Source organism: Lepidochelys kempii, chromosome 2 (assembly GCF_965140285.1).
Source record: "Lepidochelys kempii isolate rLepKem1 chromosome 2, rLepKem1.hap1, whole genome shotgun sequence".
Taxonomy (NCBI): Eukaryota; Metazoa; Chordata; order Testudines; family Cheloniidae; genus Lepidochelys; species Lepidochelys kempii.
This window is the reverse complement of record NC_136381.1, coordinates 214,833,481-214,853,718: the sequence shown is the minus strand read 5'-3', so window position 1 is coordinate 214,853,718 and position 20,238 is coordinate 214,833,481. Positions and strand designations below refer to the sequence as shown.

Genomic DNA, 20,238 nt, shown 5'->3' with positions numbered 1-20,238 from the left:
AATGTATGGCCCAATTCTCAGGCAATTGGAAACCATGGGATACCATCCTTACGGGAGAATTTATATTCCTATAGATTTGTTGGGCAGAAAGTGAAGCCAAACATGCATCAAAGCTGTCTTCTACATAAAAAGGAAGAATGTTATGATGTAAAAAGTGGGACCTGCATGTTCAGGAGAAGCATCCTGAATTTACTTCTTACCAGCAGAGAGGAACTGGTTGAGAATAGTAGAGAAGCTTGAAACCAGAAACCACAAATCACATCAATTTAGCATAGTACAAAAAATGAAGCAGTACAAGATATGTGTACATAATGGAGCAATTCAAGGGTAGAAGATTTCAAAAAATGAAGTGTTGAGGAACTAAGTATTTTAGTAAAGTCAGATTAGAGCAATTATGAAAATCAGCATGTGGAATATGACTGTGGAATCCTAAAAGGCAGCAGAACAAGACACAACACACAATTTCTCTGAAAGAGGAGTCTGCAAACAAGTAGCGTCCAATGTAACTTCACAAGGGGCTGCTCAAAGATCTCAGTTTAAAAAGTCAACTCCCCACCCCTCAAAAATCTCCTATCCCCTGGACTTTAAGGGGTAAAGGGAGAAGAATACAAAATGGCAATTAAGATTTCTAGGTTAACCTTAATAGAGAGGAGCAAAACATCTTAATACTATCAAAAACAGTTAGAAGGAATAACAAGTCATTTTATTAAAAATAGCAGGTGAGGGAGTAATATTACAGAGAAAGTCCATAAGTGAGGAGAGTAATAAAATTAATGATAATTCAAACACCTATGGGATATTGAAATCATTTTTAAAAGATGGCTTCAAGAAGAAAAATAAAGAAAAGAAGTTTGGACAATTAGAATTTATAGAAACAGCTAAAAAAGAGGTACTGGATGGTTGGAAAACTTGATGATACACAAAGTCAATTGGTTTGATGATATGCATCTCTTCACATTAAGAAAATCTGCATATAAACTTATTGTACCACTAACGATGCCTCCTGACTGCCTCTCCTCTCCCCTCTCACCATGCCCTATCTTCCCCTTCAACTGCCAGTTGGGCTGCTTTTCTTCCCTTTTCCTGATCACTGTTATATTGCCTCCCTCCACCTTTCTACTGCTTTGGCCTCCCCTTCCCTGTGCTCAGATGACACTCTTCCTTATCTCTCTGGAACACAACCCAGCCTCTCTCCCTTAACTTCCTCCGCTTTGTCCCTGAACATGGAGCAAAATGTAGCTGTGGTGGGATTAAACCTCCAAGTGCTGCTTCCTTTTTAACCTGTACTCCTATCAGAAAGTCTCTGTCCATTCCATAACCACAGCTAAAGCTCTCCATGCTGTCAGAATATAATGGGCCAAATCCTAAGGTCCTTAAATCAGTAAAGTCAGGGAGTTTGTTAGACTAAAATTTAAAAAAAACAAACACTTTACTGGGGACTTGCTCTGGTATGTTTAACCCTTCTCTCCAACATAAGAAGACTCCTTTGTTTGAATCCTAAGGCAGCCCAGAGGTCACCGCAACCCATTTTCTGAATCTTGCCATGTCCCAGTTATATCATTGCCTAGTCTTGCCACATCCCAATTTTGTCAAGCTTCATACAAGCAACTGCCCTGACAGTTTCGGACACAGGGTGTTTTCTTAGGCACTTGCCAATTAATCCAACTTGTTACCTGCATTGGACTGTCTTCTGCACCAGACTTAACACTTCGCTGGGACATTCTTTTCTTTTCCACTCACAGTAACATGTACTAAAGTTAAGCGTCATGTCTTCCTCAATTTTGCCTTAGTATCATTTCTGTTTAGTAAGGCTTTCTCACTTCAAATTAAAGATTTCTTATCACTGCTATTGAGAAAGATACAGCAATTTCCTGCAATATCCTTGGGAGACCTAATTGAATTAAATTTTTAAGTATCTTTGGGGTCCACTGTATTAAATGAATGGTCTATTATTGTCTGGATATAACAAAAGAAGGACAGCAGACACATGATATAGAATTTAATCAGGCCATAACTTTATTATATAGATGTACAGGACAACCCAGCAGATAAAGTGTACAGTGCAGGCAAATCCACATTTATTCAAATCATTATCTGGGGCTTCCACCAGCCCCGCTTCATCTTCCATCCCGGTCCCCCCAGCCAACCTATGGCTTGGAACTTACCATCCACCCCCCTCATAGGAGGGTTAAGGTGACTATGAGAATGGGGGGAGGGGTCGGCTCCCTGCTGTACCAATCATAGGAGTCCCCAACTTCCCTCCCCCATTCTGTTCCTTTATCTAGCACCTCCTTTTAAGTCCTTTACCAGGCCATTTATCTGGTCACTGGATGCCTTCCCTATGGAGAACCTGCACTGGACATCTGCCAGAAGGAGGTGCCAGCAATTTGCTTGGCAGCCTCCCCCCCACCCAGTCAGGTTCCCCGACATCTCCCAATGGCCTCTTGTATAGCAACCCCAATAGGTGAATCCCCATTCTCCCGCAAGAACCCATTGTCCCTTGCACCATGCCAGCATCGTCAAGGGGCACCAGCCGCTGAGTTGTCCTCAACCAGGTACCACAACAACTGCCTTCTGCGGTGGGAAGTATAGGTGACCAGCACTCTGGATCCTTAAATTGAAAGAACTCATTAAAAAACAATGTCTTGCACAGCTCAGCTGTGTGCCCGGAGCCAAGAATCTCCATGCCACCGACTACATCATATGCCAAGGTTCGATAGAGCTCAGATTCGTTGCTAGCTCCTGGTGCAAGCTCACAAAATCTGTCAAACTGGAAACAAGACAAGGCGTCTGCTATGCCATTATCCATGCCTGGCACATGCTTGGGAGAAAAACAGATGCTGAGGTGTAAACATTGTAGAACAAATGCCCTCACCGACTTCATAACCCTGTGCAATATGGAAATTTGCGATTGATAACCTGTACCACTGCCATGTTGTCACACCAGAAGCACACCCTTCTTAGCCAGCTCCGGTCCCCAAATAAGCACTGCAATTAAAATGGGAAAAAATTCCAAGGAAGTCATATCATGCACCACTCCGTTTTGTGTACAAATGGCAGGCTGTTTCTGGGCACACCACCTGCCTTGATAAAACACCCCAAAACCTGTACCCCCTGCAGCATCCGAATGGATTTTTAAAACCCCTTGTAATAGCCATTCCTCCCTCCACAATGATACTCCATTGAAGTGACTTAAAAAAAACTGTTCCCACACCTTCAAATCCTCCTTCATCTCTCTAGTGACTCGTATGTAATGGTGTGGCCTGGCTACACCCACTCTTGCCACTGCCATCCAGGCACAAAATGCACTCCCCGGGGCAACAACCCTGAAGGCAAAGTTCAGGTTCCCCAGAACAGATTGCAGGTCTCACAGTGTGAGATTTTTGGCTCCTACTGCTCTCCTGAGCAATCCCAATAGCTCCTGAAGCTTATCCTGAGGGAGCCACGATATGCCCTCCCTGGTGTCCAGCTTGATCCCCACGTAGGTCAATGTAGTCTGTTTTTTCTTCCACTAGGGGTACCCCCCAACTGTTTAGCCAGGACCTGAAATGTGTCCAATAGGTGAACACAGTCATTTGACCCAGTTCGTCCTGCAAACAAAAAATCATCCAAATAATGCACTGCTTGGCATGGTCCCACTGCCCGCACCACTGTCCAGTGCAACATTGTACTACATTTTTCAAATGCTGAACAGGATACCGCACAGCCCATGGGCATAGCCTTGTCACAATAAAATTGTCCCTCAAAAAAGACCAAACTCAGGGGGGAAATCCTCAAGTTTTCTATAGGTAATTGGTCAAATGGCCCAGCCACCCTGCCCTCCTTTAATTCCTGTGTAATCTTCTGTTCAACAATATGTTCCATCCCAGTTACTGACTTTAATTTTTTTGACATCACATGAGTCCTACTCCTCACAAAGGGGATCCGAAATCCCACAGTAAACCCCTCCCACAAATATGCCTCATCTGCCTTGTTAGGGTAATCCCATAGGAGAACCCTTAATACCTCCAGCCTAACTAGCGTCGGTGCCAGTGTGCATTGCACTGCCCCCAGTTTGTCCCCCTCCCCAGCTTGCGTTCTGTGTCCCAGACCCTGCTCCAACCAAGCCAGACCTGCAGTTGGCCCTTGAGCCACTCCCAGTCCTGTTTCCTCCTTGTGATCATCCCTTACCGCTCTGGCAAGAACAGGCTGAATGGGTCCCAAAACATGCCTTACAAACGTGCCTGAATTTACAGGTGCTGCCAAAACAACCACCATCATTAAATCCCCAGCAAATATTATTATGTGACTCAGGCCCCTCCCGAGCTTGCTGTGGTATGAACAAGCCACTGTCTGTGTGAACTCCTTGGCGTCATCCACTCCAACCACAGTGTGTGATGAGGTATGTCCCACTGGATCCAGTTGGTGTTGCTGTCCTTAATCGAAACTGCTCATCCCTCCTTAAATGCAGTGCAGTCATTAATGTGGGCCTGGACTGTATGTAATCTCTTGATGGGGAATATATGACATATGTGACACCTGGCGTTTCAAAGGACTATATTGAACAATGTGCCAGGCAACAATGGACTTTTGAAACAAAAACTACTGGGTTTTCCTGAGCAATATTTAGGGAGAGGTGAATGCAAATTCCTCACCTCTGGTTATGCAAAAACTCAGTCTTTTGAAGCTACATCCTGAGGAGTGGGGCTGTGTCTGCTGATCGCCTATTACAAGAGGCCCAGCTCAAAGGCCCAAGCTGTATAAAGGAAAGACTGAACTATTCCTGGTTGTTCTGATTCTGAGACAGTTATGAACTTGTAACCACAGGAAAAAATGACTTATGCATTTTGAAAGACTGACACCTATTGTTTTTCATATGTTTTCTCTATAATATTTTCACCTTAAGAATAAATGTGCTTGCTTATAAGTAGCTGTGTGGTAACTTATAACTGCAGGCAATATACTGGACATAGCCTCTGGAGAGAAAGCTAAATGCAGATGATGGCCTTTTAGGCAGTCTGGCTTGCTGGGGATATCACAATGTGGGTAGGAAAAACTCCAGTCAGGAGGGAGAGAGACACGGGTCTCCGCCCAAGAGAGGTAATGTCTGGGAGACAAAAGCCTAAAAGTGCATGCCCTTGGTGGACCATAGGGAAACAATACAGGTGCAGTTTCCCTAAACTGTGAAAGCTACAAAGTACAGTACAAAGGTATCATTATAAATGCAAAGAAAACAAATTTGCAGCACTATGATTCACCTGTCTACAATGTATTAGGGATGGAACTGAATAAAATAGTAAAAAAATTGTATACAAATGTATGATTCACTCAAAATAAAGGGTAGTTCCACTCTCACATTCTTCTAACAGTAACTGTAAGTAAAATAAGAATTCACATTAATACACCTGTATTTATACAGGAGTGTTTAAACATATCAAGAATGAGAATTTCCCCTTCCCTGCAAAGAGGAATTAACAGCGACTTTTGTTTGTATTACCCAAATACTGAGAAATCTGAGCTGCAAACTTCCTAGTTTCACTGCCATAGACATATCAACATTACGAGAATTCATAGTTCATGCTGGAACAGTATGTAATGCAGCATATTAGGCATTTAAGATCATTCAGTGTTCAATTAACTTCAGGGCAAATAGAATTGATACAGATTTATTTTTAAAACTTGCTGTGAAAATATATGAAATCTGTTTTCACTAAAAAATGATGCTTTCAGAAACTTGAAAGAACATCTTGTGAAGTGTTTAGGAAAGTGTGAAAAAATTATGGAAATTATAGCCTGCAGACTGAGGTATCTGAAGTCTGAAAAATTAAAAAGGAGGGAAAAATTAAATAATCTACAAAGTCAAGAAATCTACAAAAGCAAAAAAATCTAGGTTAAAACTGAGACTTCGTTCTTAACCGGACCATTTTGTGCTGAGGTACTGTAATCCATAGAATGCTTCAGATCAGATTATTCAGTGACATCTCTCATCGCCTCCTCTCTAGAATTATACCCAATCTTTTAAATTAAATGTGTGCGTGTATATATATATTATTATGTATACACACACAACCCACGGCATGCTATCATTTGAGCAATGCCTAAGTCAAGCATAAAGGTAAAGTTGGTAAAAAAACTAGTCAGATTCTTGCAAATCTACAAACAAACAAAAAAATCTATAAGGTTTTTTTTTTTTGGCTTCATTACCTGAACGGAGATTAATACCTTATCAAGGTCCTAGAAAATTAATTGCAAACAGCAGTCGTCAGCTTTTAAGCATAACATTTTTTTAATTACACACACACACACACACACACACTTCCTTTTGTAAAATATTTGCATGACATGGCCCCCTCAAGCCATCACTGAAATGCTTGTCCTTTATAAGCACCTGTTTAGTTTAGTTGACCTGTGTTCTACCTCAATTCTTCAGTGAATTCAACAGAATGTCCATGCTGTGGCTGCAACATGTCAAGCTAATTTCTTATGGTTCTACTGTCCCTTACCACAGAAAAGCATACAAGAGTCGATAAACTACTCTGGAAACTTGATATGGTTTATCCTGCAGAACTTCCAAGCTATCACTTTCTCATGGAAGAAGGATTTCTATCTGTGCAGACATGGGAGGTGAGGGGGTGGGGATTGACCGCCATTAGGTGTCCAGTCTGTGGGTATAAACTTTCTTCAAAGCTCCATAGAACACAACAAACCTTACTAAACCTATGATTGCCCACTGAACAAACACAAACACAAAAACAACTATCAAACTCAACACTGTGCATACTATCATTAGCATATAAAGAAGGGAGGGAGCAATATTTGTGGTGGCAGAGAAGGAAGAGTTTACTTCCATTCAGCACTGATTATTATGGGCACCCATTGCCACATAGTGGAAACATGCCATTGGTTAGGGTCTGGACTGCCTTCCTAGCCCTGACTGAAAATCCTGCATTATCTACATATGCCCTTTGATAAACATGGAACTCACAGAAGTGTTTTTCAGAACCTTTCACATGTGCTCTCCATATAATATGGAATTCCTGATTTCCATAAACTGAGGCTGAAAGTCTGTCACTACATTTGTACTTGCCTCCAAAATTGGGATTTGTCCCCACACATGGATAAGCAGGTGTCTATCCAGCCAACTATGCATGCAGAATGCCCAGTCTGCATGTGCACATTGATAAGCACGCATGTTAAAGTAGTTACAGAAGCAGGGCTCTGCTCATTAAAAAAGTTCAGGCTCTAAATTACAAAATTCTTGTTGATAAGCTACTTAAAGTTTACATGTTTGAACTCGAGTTCAAAGATACTTACCCTAGGGGCAGTAATCCTAATAGAGATTTTTTAGGATATTTTGTATTATCCAGATCTCATTTCCAAATGAGTCAGCCTGACTACAAGACGAGGTTTCCTTACTGATAGGCTATTAAAAAATAGACATGTGCCACCTTGTCTGCATACTCTGCAAGTTCATACCTGCTGAACTAAAGAAAAGCATTGTTACTGTTTATAAAATGAATGGTGCTGGGGTTTTGTGACTTAAGGAAGTGAGAAAATAAATAAGTATGTTTTAAGAAAACAGTTTCAGAAGATAGTGACTCATGAAGCTGTTTATATATTGCACTGCACTGAAAATGAAAGTTATATTTGTGTTGTCCTTACCTACATCAGAGTTCAGTTTAGTGGGCTTGAATTTGTCTTTCATCAGGTCTCATTTAGCCAGCAGCTGAAAACCTAGTTCTGCTCTTCTGAAGCATTTGGGACTTGTTAGCTTTTCTTGCATAGGTAGAATTACATTTGTAATGTGGATGACTAAGGAATAAGTCACCTAATTACTGTCAGATGATGAATTGTGACTTCTTTCACACACTATTCTACAGCCAAGTACTTATCTTTACAACAATTTTTCTTTTATTTAATTATATTAAATTACAATTAGGCAATTAATCAAAGAAAAATGATAGAAATGCAAGAGTATCCTGTAATAAATAAAATAGCAAAATAAGTCATTGTTCAGAAAGTCCATGAGATCATCACTGGAAAAAGGTAGTAAAAAGAAAACTATTCCTTAGCCAAGCTGTGCATAGCCATAACTATAAATTTGACATTTTGGCTCATAAAGAATAAACTCTTTAAAGATTTGTTTATCCAAGATTATAACTCAAAGCAAAAAGATACCATCTGTAGTCAGAAAGTGAAGACTTCTCCAAATTATTCTCATCAGAACGCACATAATTTAACTTAAATGGATTAAATGCTGTAACTTAAATGGATTTCCTTACTGCCTGAGTTAAAAGAAAAGCATTAGTATTGCTTAAAGGTCAAGGATGTCATCTGTGACAGACAACGTGCACTACAGAACTTTTAGTGTGTACGTAAATGTTGGCCTGTTTTGAACAGGGGCCTAAAGGACTAAGGAGGCACCAACTACCTGTAGCTTGAGTAGCAGCAGGAAAGGGGAAACAGGCTCTGAAGAGCCACTACACCATAAGAGGCTCCCGTCCCTGATGTGCATGACAGCAAAGCTGCACCAGTGTGTCAGGTGGTGTGCGTTGCACTGGATCTGGATCAGGTGCTGTTTGCTCCCTCCCAGAAGAGCCACAGAAAATGGAGAAACCACAGAAAATCATAGTCTCCTTCCGGGTTGCTCAACAGTGTGCTGCCTCTTACTCTGGGCTTATGGTAAAGCCATGATTTAGCACAAAATTATTAAATATTCTTTACCCATAAATCACAAAACATCACAAAAGTCGCTGAAAGAAAATTAATGCTATCTTTTATAATTCAATAGGGTTATACTTTTAACTGTATTAAAAAAACTTTGAAACATACAAAACGTTGGTAGATCTTGAAAACCCTCACTCAAACTAGTAGCTCTTAGTCACAAAAGTAACCCCATTGATGCAGTACAACATGAGAGCCCTACATGTGCAATGCAAAAAATAAAGCATAGGTCACTTTAAAATTATGTTAAAGGCAGTAAAAATGAAGAAATAATTTAAGGTAATAGTTACTGGATAAATTGCCATTTACGTTTGTGATAGATGGGATAGTTAAGGGTGAAATGGTGCAGGAGGAGTGGAAAATGAGAAAAACATATATAGAGACTTGGGTATGGGTGGGTTTTTAAAACTAAATATTGATCCTTTAGCCAAGATATGGTCAGCCTATTAAATTAAGTACGGTTTTGGACTGATTGTATTGTTTATGTAAATCTAGTCCAGCTAAGTTACTCTTGGCATGTCTAAGCACTTAAATTATTTATGTCAGTTTGAGCACGCAGATCAGCCTTGGATGGGCTCAACAAGTTTGAGTGACAAAATAAAATGGTGCTTTGTTAAGTGGACATTTATAAATTCAGTATCAAAACAAAACATGTTAAGGTAAAAATCATGAGCCCCGTACTATACACACTCTATTGATTTTAATGTGAATTCCTCTCATGGAGGGCTTGGACCTGTCTGTGGCTAGCTTCTCAGCTGGCATAAATTGGCATAGCTCCATTCACATCAATGAAACTCTGCCACCTTATGCCAGCTGAAGATGTGATCACTGAGTATATAATCCTTAACTACTGTTCTGTTACCAGTTTATTGCCCCAGTTTAACTTTGATCCCCCAAACACATATGTTCTTAACTGCAAGCATATGAGAACTCCTGCTAAAGTCTGTGAGCATACTCATGTACTTAAAGTTAAGCACATGCACAAGGGCTTGTGGGATTTGGACCTATATTATTCAAACTGAAAAAAAAAAATCTAATTACTTTTCAGTATTATATCATCTGGTTAATTTTTGCATTTTTATTAGCATAGAAACCTCATTTTTATTACTTTCTATCTCTGAATTTATGGTATAAGCATAAACATAATACCTAGCCAAATTCAGGAATTAAAAGGAGTATTGTTATCAAGTTATATTATCTGATCTTCTTCCTGATTTTACCAGGTCACAAATTCCAGTTAATTTCACGTTAGAGTTCTCATGCACTAATACAGTGCAGCAGTATTTTACCCATAAACCAAACATTGTTATTTGTTTTTCAAAAACACACTTTTAAACAAAATTTGTGGAACCATTCCTAATGGACTTAGATTTTTCAAATTCTTGTTTTTACAAAATCTGAGTTTCACTAAATGTTACCTGTCAGTTTCTCTTTAAATATTAGTGGCAAGAAAGAGGGGGAAAAATACAGTAATCGTAGAAGAGTCAACCAGGGCAATTTGTACTACGAATAATGTTTTGGAATAAGTCTGCACAGTATAAAGCACTAAATATACAAAAATATGTGCCAAAATTGCATAAATTTTAAACTGACCTTTGTGTGTACTCAATAGAGAACGGTTATAAATTAACTGTCTTGTTAGTATAATAAATAGCCTTATCTTTTTACAACATTTTCACCTCTAAATCACAAATATTCCACATTTTCTTTATAGTCTAAATATTCTTTAATCTTTACACATATGAGTAAAATATATACAAACATTACAATTATATAAATAATAAATAACATAAAGTTGGTATTTTTAAAAGAACTAACCAAAGCAGTTGTATGGTTATTGTTTCTTCTGGTGATAAATTTAAAACAGTCTCAGACTAAATTCTGGGTTTGATTTGAGAATTATACAACTGATGGTCACAAAGACAAACACATACCCTTAATAACTGATTCAGCAGCATACAGATCCCACTTGTAGGTCACCTAAAGGACAGATAAACCTCATTAGATTTAACAGAGCAGGAAGGAATGTAAAACCAATAAAATAGTGCCCTGGAGGCAATTCTTTACGTTTGAAAATACCACAAACAAATGATATAGTCAATTTCTTAATTATAGTAAATACTACTGGCAAATGTGAGAACATAAGTTACAAAAATCACAAGACATGTTATAGAATCACACTTTTTCGTTAAATATTTAGATCTGTTTCAAGATAATTTAAAACTATCACGTTTTGTAACTCTTTAGGGAGCCTTAACAAGCTTGTTATCCTCTAGATCAGGGGTCAGTAACCTTTCAGAAGTGATGTGCCAAGTCTTCATTTATTCACTCTAATTTAAGGTTTCGCGTACCAGTAATACATTTTAACATTTTTAAAAGGTCTCTTTCTATAAGTCTATAATATATAACTAAACTATTGTTGTATGTAAAGTAAATAAGGTTTTAAAAATGTTAAGAAGATTCATTTAAAATTAAATTAAAGTGCAGAGCCCCCCTGGACCAGTGGCCAGGAGCCGGGCAGTATGAGTGCCACTGAAAATCAGGTTTCAGAGTAACAGCCGTGTTAGTCTGTATTCGCAAAAAGAAAAGCAGGACTTGTGGCACCTTAGAGACGAACCAATTTATTAGAGCATAAGCTTTCGTGAGCTACAGCTCACTTCATCAGATGCATATCGTGGAAACTGCAGCAGACTTTATATATACACAGAGAATATGAACCAATACCTCCTCCCACCCCACTGTCCTGCTGGTAATAGCTTATCTAAAGTGATCATCAGGTGGGCCATTTCCAGCACAAATCCAGGTTTTCTCACCCTCCACCCCCCCCACACAAATTCACTCTCCTGCTGGTGATAGCCCATCCAAAGTGACAACTCTTTACACAATGTGCATGACAATCAAGTTGGGCTATTTCCTGCACAAATCCTGGTTTTCTCACATCCCCCCCACCCCCATACAGACACAAACTCACTCTCCTGCTGGTAATAGCTCATCCAAACTGACCACTCTTCAAGTTTAAATCCAAGTTAAACCAGAACATCTGGGGTGGGGGAGGGGTAGGAAAAAACAAGAGGAAACAGGCTACCTTGCATAATGACTTAGCCACTCCCAGTCTCTATTTAAGCCTAAATTAATAGTATCCAATTTGCAAATGAATTCCAATTCAGCAGTTTCTCGCTGGAGTCTGGATTTGAAGTTTTTTTGTTTTAAGATAGCGACCTTCATGTCTGTGATTGCGTGACCAGAGAGATTGAAGTGTTCTCCGACTGGTTTATGAATGTTATAATTCTTGACATCTGATTTGTGTCCATTTATTCTTTTACGTAGAGACTGTCCAGTTTGACCAATGTACATGGCAGAGGGGCATTGCTGGCACATGATGGCATATATCACATTGGTGGATGTGCAGGTGAACGAGCCTCTGATAGTGTGGCTGATGTTATTAGGCCCTGTGATGGTGTCCCCTGAATAGATATGTGGGCACAATTGGCAACGGGCTTTGTTGCAAGGATAAGTTCCTGGGTTAGTGGTTCTGTTGTGTGGTATGTGGTTGTTGGTGAGTATTTGCTTCAGGTTGCGGGGCTGTCTGTAGGCAAGGACTGGCCTGTCTCCCAAGATTTGTGAGAGTGTTGGGTCATCCTTTAGGATAGGTTGTAGATCCTTAATAATGCGTTGGAGGGGTTTTAGTTGGGGGCTGAAGGTGACGGCTAGTGGCGTTCTGTTATTTTCTTTGTTAGGCCTGTCCTGTAGTAGGTAACTTCTGGGAACTCTTCTGGCTCTATCAATCTGTTTCTTTACTTCTGCAGGTGGGTACTGTAGTTGTAAGAAAGCTTGACAGAGATCTTGTAGGTGTTTGTCTCTGTCTGAGGGGTTGGAGCAAATGCGGTTGTATCGCAGAGCTTGGCTGTAGACGATGGATCGTGTGGTGTGGTCAGGGTGAAAGCTGGAGGCATGCAGGTAGGAATAGCGGTCAGTAGGTTTCCGGTATAGGGTGGTGTTTATGTGACCATTGTTTATTAGCACTGTAGTGTCCAGGAAGTGGATCTCTTGTGTGGACTGGACCAGGCTGAGGTTGGTGGTGGGATGGAAATTGTTGAAATCATGGTGGAATTCCTCAAGGGCTTCTTTTCCATGGGTCCAGATGATGAAGATGTCATCAATATAGCGCAAGTAGAGTAGGGGATTTAGGGGACGAGAGCTGAGGAAGCGTTGTTCTAAATCAGCCATAAAAATGTTGGCATACTGTGGGGCCATGCGGGTACCCATAGCAGTGCCGCTGATCTGAAGGTATACATTGTCCCCAAACGTGAAGTAGTTATGGGTAAGGACAAAGTCACAAAGTTCAGCCACCAGGTTAGCCGTGACATTATCGGGGATAGTGTTCTTGACGGCTTGTAGTCCATCTTTGTGTGGAATGTTGGTGTAGAGGGCTTCTACATCCATAGTGGCCAGGATGGTGTTATCAGGAAGATCACCGATGGATTGAAGTTTCCTCAGGAAGTCAGTGGTGTCTCGAAGGTAGCTGGGAGTGCTGGTAGCGTAGGGCGGTTGCCTACCCCTGCTCCAGATATTTCACTGTGATTTCATACTGGGATTTTCATAATCTAGACTAGGTTGTAGTACTGCTGAAAAGGACCAGGGAGTTATAGTGGATCACAAGCTGAATATGAGACAACAATATGATGCAGCTGTGAAAAAAAAATATAATTCTGGGGTATATATTAACAAGTAGTGTCGTATGTAAGTTATGGGAGGTTATTGTCCTGCTCTACTAGGCACTGGTGAGACCTCAGCTGCAGTACTGTGTCCAATTATGGGCCCCACACTTTAGGAAAGATGTAGACAAATTGGAGAGAGTCCAGAGGACAGAAACAAAGATGATAAAAGGTTTAGAAAACATGACCTGGAATGACTGGAAGATAGCTAATGTAACGCCAATATTTAAAAAGGACTTGTAGCAGGGTGCTGGTGCAAAAGCACCTAATAAGCCTCTGTCCAGTCAGCTCCAATCAGGGGAAACAGATTGGGGCTGATGGAAAAGGCCTGATGCTGGCCTGAGGATTGGCAACACCTGCTGGCCTGACAAGCCAAGGGCTATAAAGGCTGGGAGGGAGCCAGATGCCCCGGGGGAAAGCCAGAGAGAAGTCAGTCAGTCAGTCAGTGAGGGAGGGAGGGAGGGAGGGAGGGAACTGGAGGCCTCCTAGCTGAAGGCTGACTCTGCCTGTAAAGGATGTGACTAATCCTGCAGGGCTTGTATACAGATAGACGCTGGTGGTGGGAGAACCTTATGTAAATAAAGACACAGGTGCTGCACAACCCTGAAGCCTATCTGAGCCTTATTGGGGCAGCAAGCGGGTCCCAGGAAGAGGGGTGGGTCATGGATCCTGTTACAGGGCTCTCGAGGTGATCCTGGCAATTACAGACGAGTAAGTCTAATGTCCGTGCCAGGCAAATTAGTTGAAACCATAGTAAAGAATAAAATTGTCAGACACATAGAAGAACATAAATTGTTGGGCAAAAGTCAATATGGTTTCTGTAAAGGGAAATCATGTCTTACTAATCATAGGAAGTTTTTGGAAAGCGTAGGGGACAATTTCCTGGCGCAAGTGCTAGAGGAGCCAACTGGGGGGGGCGCTTTTCTTGACCTGCTGCTCACAAACCGGGTAGAATTAGTGGGGGAAGCAAAAGTGGATGGGAATCTGGGAGGCAGCGACCATGAGTTGGTTGAGTTCAGGATCCTGACGCAGGGAAGAAAGGTAAGCAGCAGGATACGGACCCTGGACTTCAGGAAAGCAGACTTCGACTCCCTCAGGGAACGGATGGCCAGGATCCCCTGTGGGACTAACTTGAAGGGGAAAGGAGTCCAGGAGATCTGGCTGTATTTCAAGGAATCCCTGTTGAGGTTACAGGGACAAACCATCCCGATGAGTCGAAAGAATAGTAAATATGGCAGGCGACCAGCTTGGCTTAATGGTGAAATCCTAGCGGATCTTAAACATAAAAAAGAAGCTTACAAGAAGTGGAAGGTTGGACTTATGACCAGGGAAGAGCATAAAAATATTGCTCGGGCATGTAGGAATGTTATCAGGAGGGCCAAATCGCACCTGGAGCTGCAGCTAACCAGAGATGTCAAGAGTAACAAGAAGGGTTTCTTCAGGTATGTTGGCAACAAGAAGAAAGCCAAGGAATGTGTGGGCCCCTTACTGAATGAGGGAGGCAACCTAGTGACAGAGGATGTGGAAAAAGCTAATGTACTCAATGCTTTTTTTGCCTCTGTTTTCACTAACAAGGTCAGCTCCCAGACTGCTGCGCTGGGCATCACAAAATGGGGAAGAGATGGCCAGCCCTCTGTGGAGATAGAGGTGGTTAGGGACTATTTAGAAAAGCTGGACGTGCACAAGTCCATGGGGCCGGACGAGTTGCATCCGAGAGTGCTGAAGGAATTGGCGGCTGTGATTGCAGAGCCATTGCCAATTATCTTTGAAAACTCGTGGCGAACCGGGGAAGTCCCGGATGACTGGAAAAAGGCTAATGTAGTGCCAATCTTTAAAAAAGGGAAGAAGGAGGATCCTGGGAACTACAGGCCAGTCAGCCTCACCTCAGTCCCTGGAAAAATCATGGAGCAGGTCCTCAAAGAATCAATCCTGAAGCACTTGCATGAGAGGAAAGTGATCAGGAACAGCCAGCATGGATTCACCAAGGGAAGGTCATGCCTGACTAATCTAATCGCCTTTTATGATGAGATTACTGGTTCTGTGGATGAAGGGAAAGCAGTGGATGTATTGTTTCTTGACTTTAGCAAAGCTTTTGACACGGTCTCCCACAGTATTCTTGTCAACAAGTTAAGGAAGTATGGGCTGGATGAATGCACTATAAGGTGGGTAGAAAGCTGGCTAGATTGTCGGGCTCAACGGGTAGTGATCAATGGGTCCATGTCTAGTTGGCAGCCGGTATCAAGTGGAGTGCCCCAAGGGTCGGTCCTGGGGCCGGTTTTGTTCAATATCTTCATAAATGATCTGGAGGATGGTGTGGATTGCACTCTCAGCAAATTTGCGGATGATACTAAACTGGGAGGAGTGGTAGATACGCTGGAGGGGAGGGATAGGATACAGAAGGACCTAGACAAATTGGAGGATTGGGCCAAAAGAAATCTGATGAGGTTCAATAAGGATAAGTGCAGGGTCCTGCACTTAGGACGGAAGAACCCAATGCACAGCTACAGACTAGGAACCGAATGGCTAGGCAGCAGTTCTGCGGAAAAGGACCTAGGGGGGACAGTGGACGAGAAGCTGGATATGAGTCAGCAGTGTGCCCTTGTTGCCAAGAAGGCCAATGGCATTTTGGGATGTATAAGTAGGGGCATAGCGAGCAGATTGAGGGACGTGATCGTTCCCCTCTATTCGACATTGGTGAGGCCTCATCTGGAGTACTGTGTCCAGTTTTGGGCCCCACACTTCAAGAAGGATGTGGATAAATTGGAGAGAGTCCAGCGAAGGGCAACAAAAATTATTAGGGGACTGGAACACATGAGTTATGAGGAGAGGCTGAGGGAGCTGGGATTGTTTAGCCTGCAGAAGAGAAGAATGAGGGGGGATTTGATAGCTGCTTTCAACTACCTGAAAGGGGGTTCCAAAGAGGATGGCTCTAGACTGTTCTCAATGGTAGCAGATGACAGAACGAGGAGTAATGGTCTCAAGTTGCAGTGGGGGAGGTTTAGATTGGATATTAGGAAAAACTTTTTCACTAAGAGGGTGGTGAAACACTGGAATGCGTTACCTAGGGAGGTGGTAGAATCTCCTTCCTTAGAGGTTTTTAACGTCAGGCTTGACAAAGCCCTGGCTGGGATGATTTAACTGGGAATTGGTCCTGCTTCGAGCAGGGGGTTGGACTAGATGACCTTCTGGGGTCCCTTCCAACCCTGATATTCTATGATTCTAATCTATTAGAGTTCGTTGAAGGGGTCAACAAACATGTGGACAAGGGGGATCCAGTGGACATAGTGTAGGATTTCCAGAAAGCCTTTGACAAGGTCCCTTACCAAAGGCTCTAATGTAAATTAAGTTGTCATGGGACAAGAGGGAAGATACTTTCATGGATTGAGAACTGGTTAAAAGACAGGGAACGGAGGTTAGGAATAAATGGTAAATTTTCAGAATGGAGAGGGGTAACTAGTGGTGTTCCCCAAGGGTCAGTCCTAGGACCAATCTTATTCATAAATGATCTGGAGAAAGGGGTAAACAGCGAGGTGGCAAAGTTTGCAGATGATACTAAATTGCTCAAGATAGTTAAGACCAAAGCTTTATGAATGATTCTCACTCCAAAAATGAGTATGTTACAAACTTGAAAATAAAATTAATACATAACGCATTCATAGAACAAAGATAGCAAAAAGGCAGTGCTCACACTTAAAAGCGCTGCCAAGAGTAGTTATTAAACATAAGCAATCATGATGTAGAGAACAGTTAGGTGAAACGACCTGAAGTAATTAAAAGGAACAGTAATATGCATATAAAAATCACCTTTTCTGTGATTGCATCAGATTAAGCCATACTTAATAGGCTGCAGATAGTATTCCAAATAATTAAAGGGTGGTGGCAAGATGGCAGAACTGCTTTGAGGCAACATCAGATAAGGAATCTTCCTAAGACAGGGCTTTTAGATTCAGTCACCCTGATCAAGAGGTGGGATGGAAGAGATGGCTTACTAATGGACCTCTCTGTGTTAGTAGCATCTGTTTAGTGTAGCAGCCTTTGGGTGAGTACCTTGAGATTGGCCCACACTACTACAAATACCTTGGAAAGAATTCAGTGAATGGAAAAAGGACAATTTCTGTCAGACAGAATCCAAAGGTAGATACTGAAGAATTTATGGGTTTAAAGGTAGAGGAGGCCTGGGATTATTTTAAATTAAAGCTGCAGAAGCTATCGGAAGCCTGCATCCCAAGAAAGGGGAAAAAATTCATAGGCAGGAGTTGTAGACCAAGCTGGATGAGCAAGCATCTTAGAGAGGTAATTAAGAAAAAGCAGAAAGCATATAGGGAGTGGAAGAAGGGAGGGATTAGTAAGGAAAGCTACCTTATTGAGGTCAGAATATGTAGGGATAAAGTGAGACAGGCTAAAAGTCAAGTAGAGTTGGACCTTGCAAAGGGAATTAAAACCAATAGTAAAAGGTTCTATAGTCATATAAATAGGAAGAAAACAAAGAAAGAAGAAGTGGGACCGCTAAAAACTGAGGATGGAGTGGAGGTCAAGGATAATCTAGGCATGGCCCAATATCTAAACAAATACTTTGCCTCAGTCTTTAATAAGACTAAAGAGGATCTTAGGGATAATGGTAGCATGATAAATGGGAATGAGGATATGGAGGTAGACATCACCATGTCTGAGGTAGAAGCGAAACTCAAACAGCTTAATGGGACTAAATCGGGGGGCCCAGATAATCTTCATCCAAGAATATTAAAAGAATTGGCACAAGAAATTGCAAGCCCATTAGCAAGAATTTTTAATGAATCTGTAAACTCAGGGGTTGTACCGTATGATTGGAGAATTGCTAACATAGTTCCTATTTTTAAGAAAGGGGAAAAAAGTGATCCAAGTAATTACAGGCCTGTTAGTTTGACATCTGTAGTATGCAAGGTCTTGGAAAAAATTTTGAAGGAGAAGGTAGTTAAGGACATTGAAGTCAATGGTAAATGGGACAAAATACAACATGGTTTTACAAAAGGTAGATCGTGCCAAACCAACCTGATCTCCTTCTTTGAGAGAGTAACAGATTTTTTAGATAAAGGAAACGCAGTGGATCTAATTTACTTAGATTTTAGTAAGGCGTTTGATACTGTGCCACATGGGGAATTATTAGTTAAATTGGATAAGATGGGCATCAATAGGAAAATTGAAAGGTGGATAGGGAATTGGTTAAAGGGGAGACTACAACGGGTCCTACTGAAAGGTGAACTGTCAAGTTGGAGGGAGGTTACCAGTGGAGTTCCTCAAGGATCAGTTTTGGGACCAATCTTATTTAATCTTTTTATTACTGACCTGGGCACAAAAAGTGGGAGTGTGCTAATAAAGTTTGCAGATGATACAAAGCTGGGAGGTATTGCTAATTTAGAGAAGGACAGGGATACCCTACAGGAGGATCTGGATGACCTTGTAAACTGGAGTAATAGGAATAGGATGAAATTTAATAGTGAGAAGTGTAAGGTCATGCATTTAGGGATTAATAACAAGAATTTTAGTTATAAGCTAGGGACGCATCAACTAGAAGTAACGGAGGAGGAAAAGGACCTTGGAGTATTGGTTGATCATAGGATGACTATGAGCTGCCAATGTGATATGGCTGTGAAAAAAGCTAATGTCGTCTTGGGATGCATCAGGAGAGGTATTTCCAGTAGGGATAAGGAGGTTTTAGTACCGTTATATAAGGCACTGGTGAGACCTCACCTGGAATACTGTGTGCAGTTCTGGTCTCCCATGTTTAAGAAGGATGAATTCAAACTGGAACAGGTACAGAGAAGGGCTACTAGGATGATCCGAGGAATGGAAAACTTGTCTTATGAAAGGAGACTCAGGGAGCTTGGCTTGTTTAGCCTAACTAAAAGAAGGTTGAGGGGAGATATGATTGCTCTCTATAAATATATCAGAGGGATAAATACCAGAGAGGGAGAGGAATTATTTAAACTCAGTACCAATGTGGACACAAGAACAAATGGATATAAACTGGCCACTAGGAAATTTAGATTAGAAATTAGACGAAGGTTTCTAACCATCAGAGGAGTGAAGTTTTGGAATAGCCTTCCGAGGGAAGTAGTGGGGGCAAAAGATCTATCTTGCTTTAAGATTAAACTCGATAAGTTTATGGAGGAGATGGTATGATGGGATAACATGGTTTTGGTAATTAAATATTCATGGTAAATAGGCCTAATGGCCTGTGATGGGTTTTTAGATGGGGTAAGATCCAAGTTACCCGGGAAAGAATTTTCTGTAGTATCTGGCTGATGAATCTTGCCCATATGCTCAGGGTTTAGCTGATCGCCATATTTGGGGTCGGGAAGGAATTTTCCTCCAGGGCAGATTGGAAGGCCCTGGAGGTTTTTCGCCTTCCTCTGTAGCATGGGGCACGGGTCACTTGCTGGAGGATTCTCTGCTCCTTGAGGTCTTCAAACTACAATTTGAGGACTTCAATAGCACAGATATAGGTGTGAGGTCTTTTTTAGGAGTGGTGGGTGAAATTCTGTGGCCTGCATTGTGCAGGAGGTCAGACTAGATGATCATAATGGTCCCTTCTGACCTAAATATCTATGAATCTATGAATCTATGAAGATTATGGGCAAAAGAAAGGTGTTCTGAAGGACTATCAGTTGATGGATTGTGGCTTACTAAGGACGTAGAAACCTCCACAAAAAATATATGCAGTTGAGAGAGAGAGAGAGAGAGAGAGAGAGAGAGAGAGAGAGAGAGAGAGACTGCCTCAGCATTTTTAATTACTTTAAAAACTGTTTACCATCAAATAAGAGACAATAGGTTGAAGATATTC

At 41.4% G+C, this 20,238-nt stretch overlaps 1 protein-coding gene across 5 annotated transcripts in view; it reads right to left on the bottom strand.

Moving 5' to 3' along the window:
• Positions 1-20,238, bottom strand: part of CRPPA (CDP-L-ribitol pyrophosphorylase A) — a 201,668-nt gene that overhangs the window by 86,592 nt on the left and 94,838 nt on the right. For all 5 annotated transcript variants that reach the window (XM_073333802.1, XM_073333800.1, XM_073333801.1 and 2 more), the window contains exon 5: positions 10,638-10,683. In XM_073333802.1, coding sequence (XP_073189903.1) covers positions 10,638-10,683 — 46 coding nt within the window. The remainder of the gene's footprint in view (positions 1-10,637; positions 10,684-20,238) is intronic.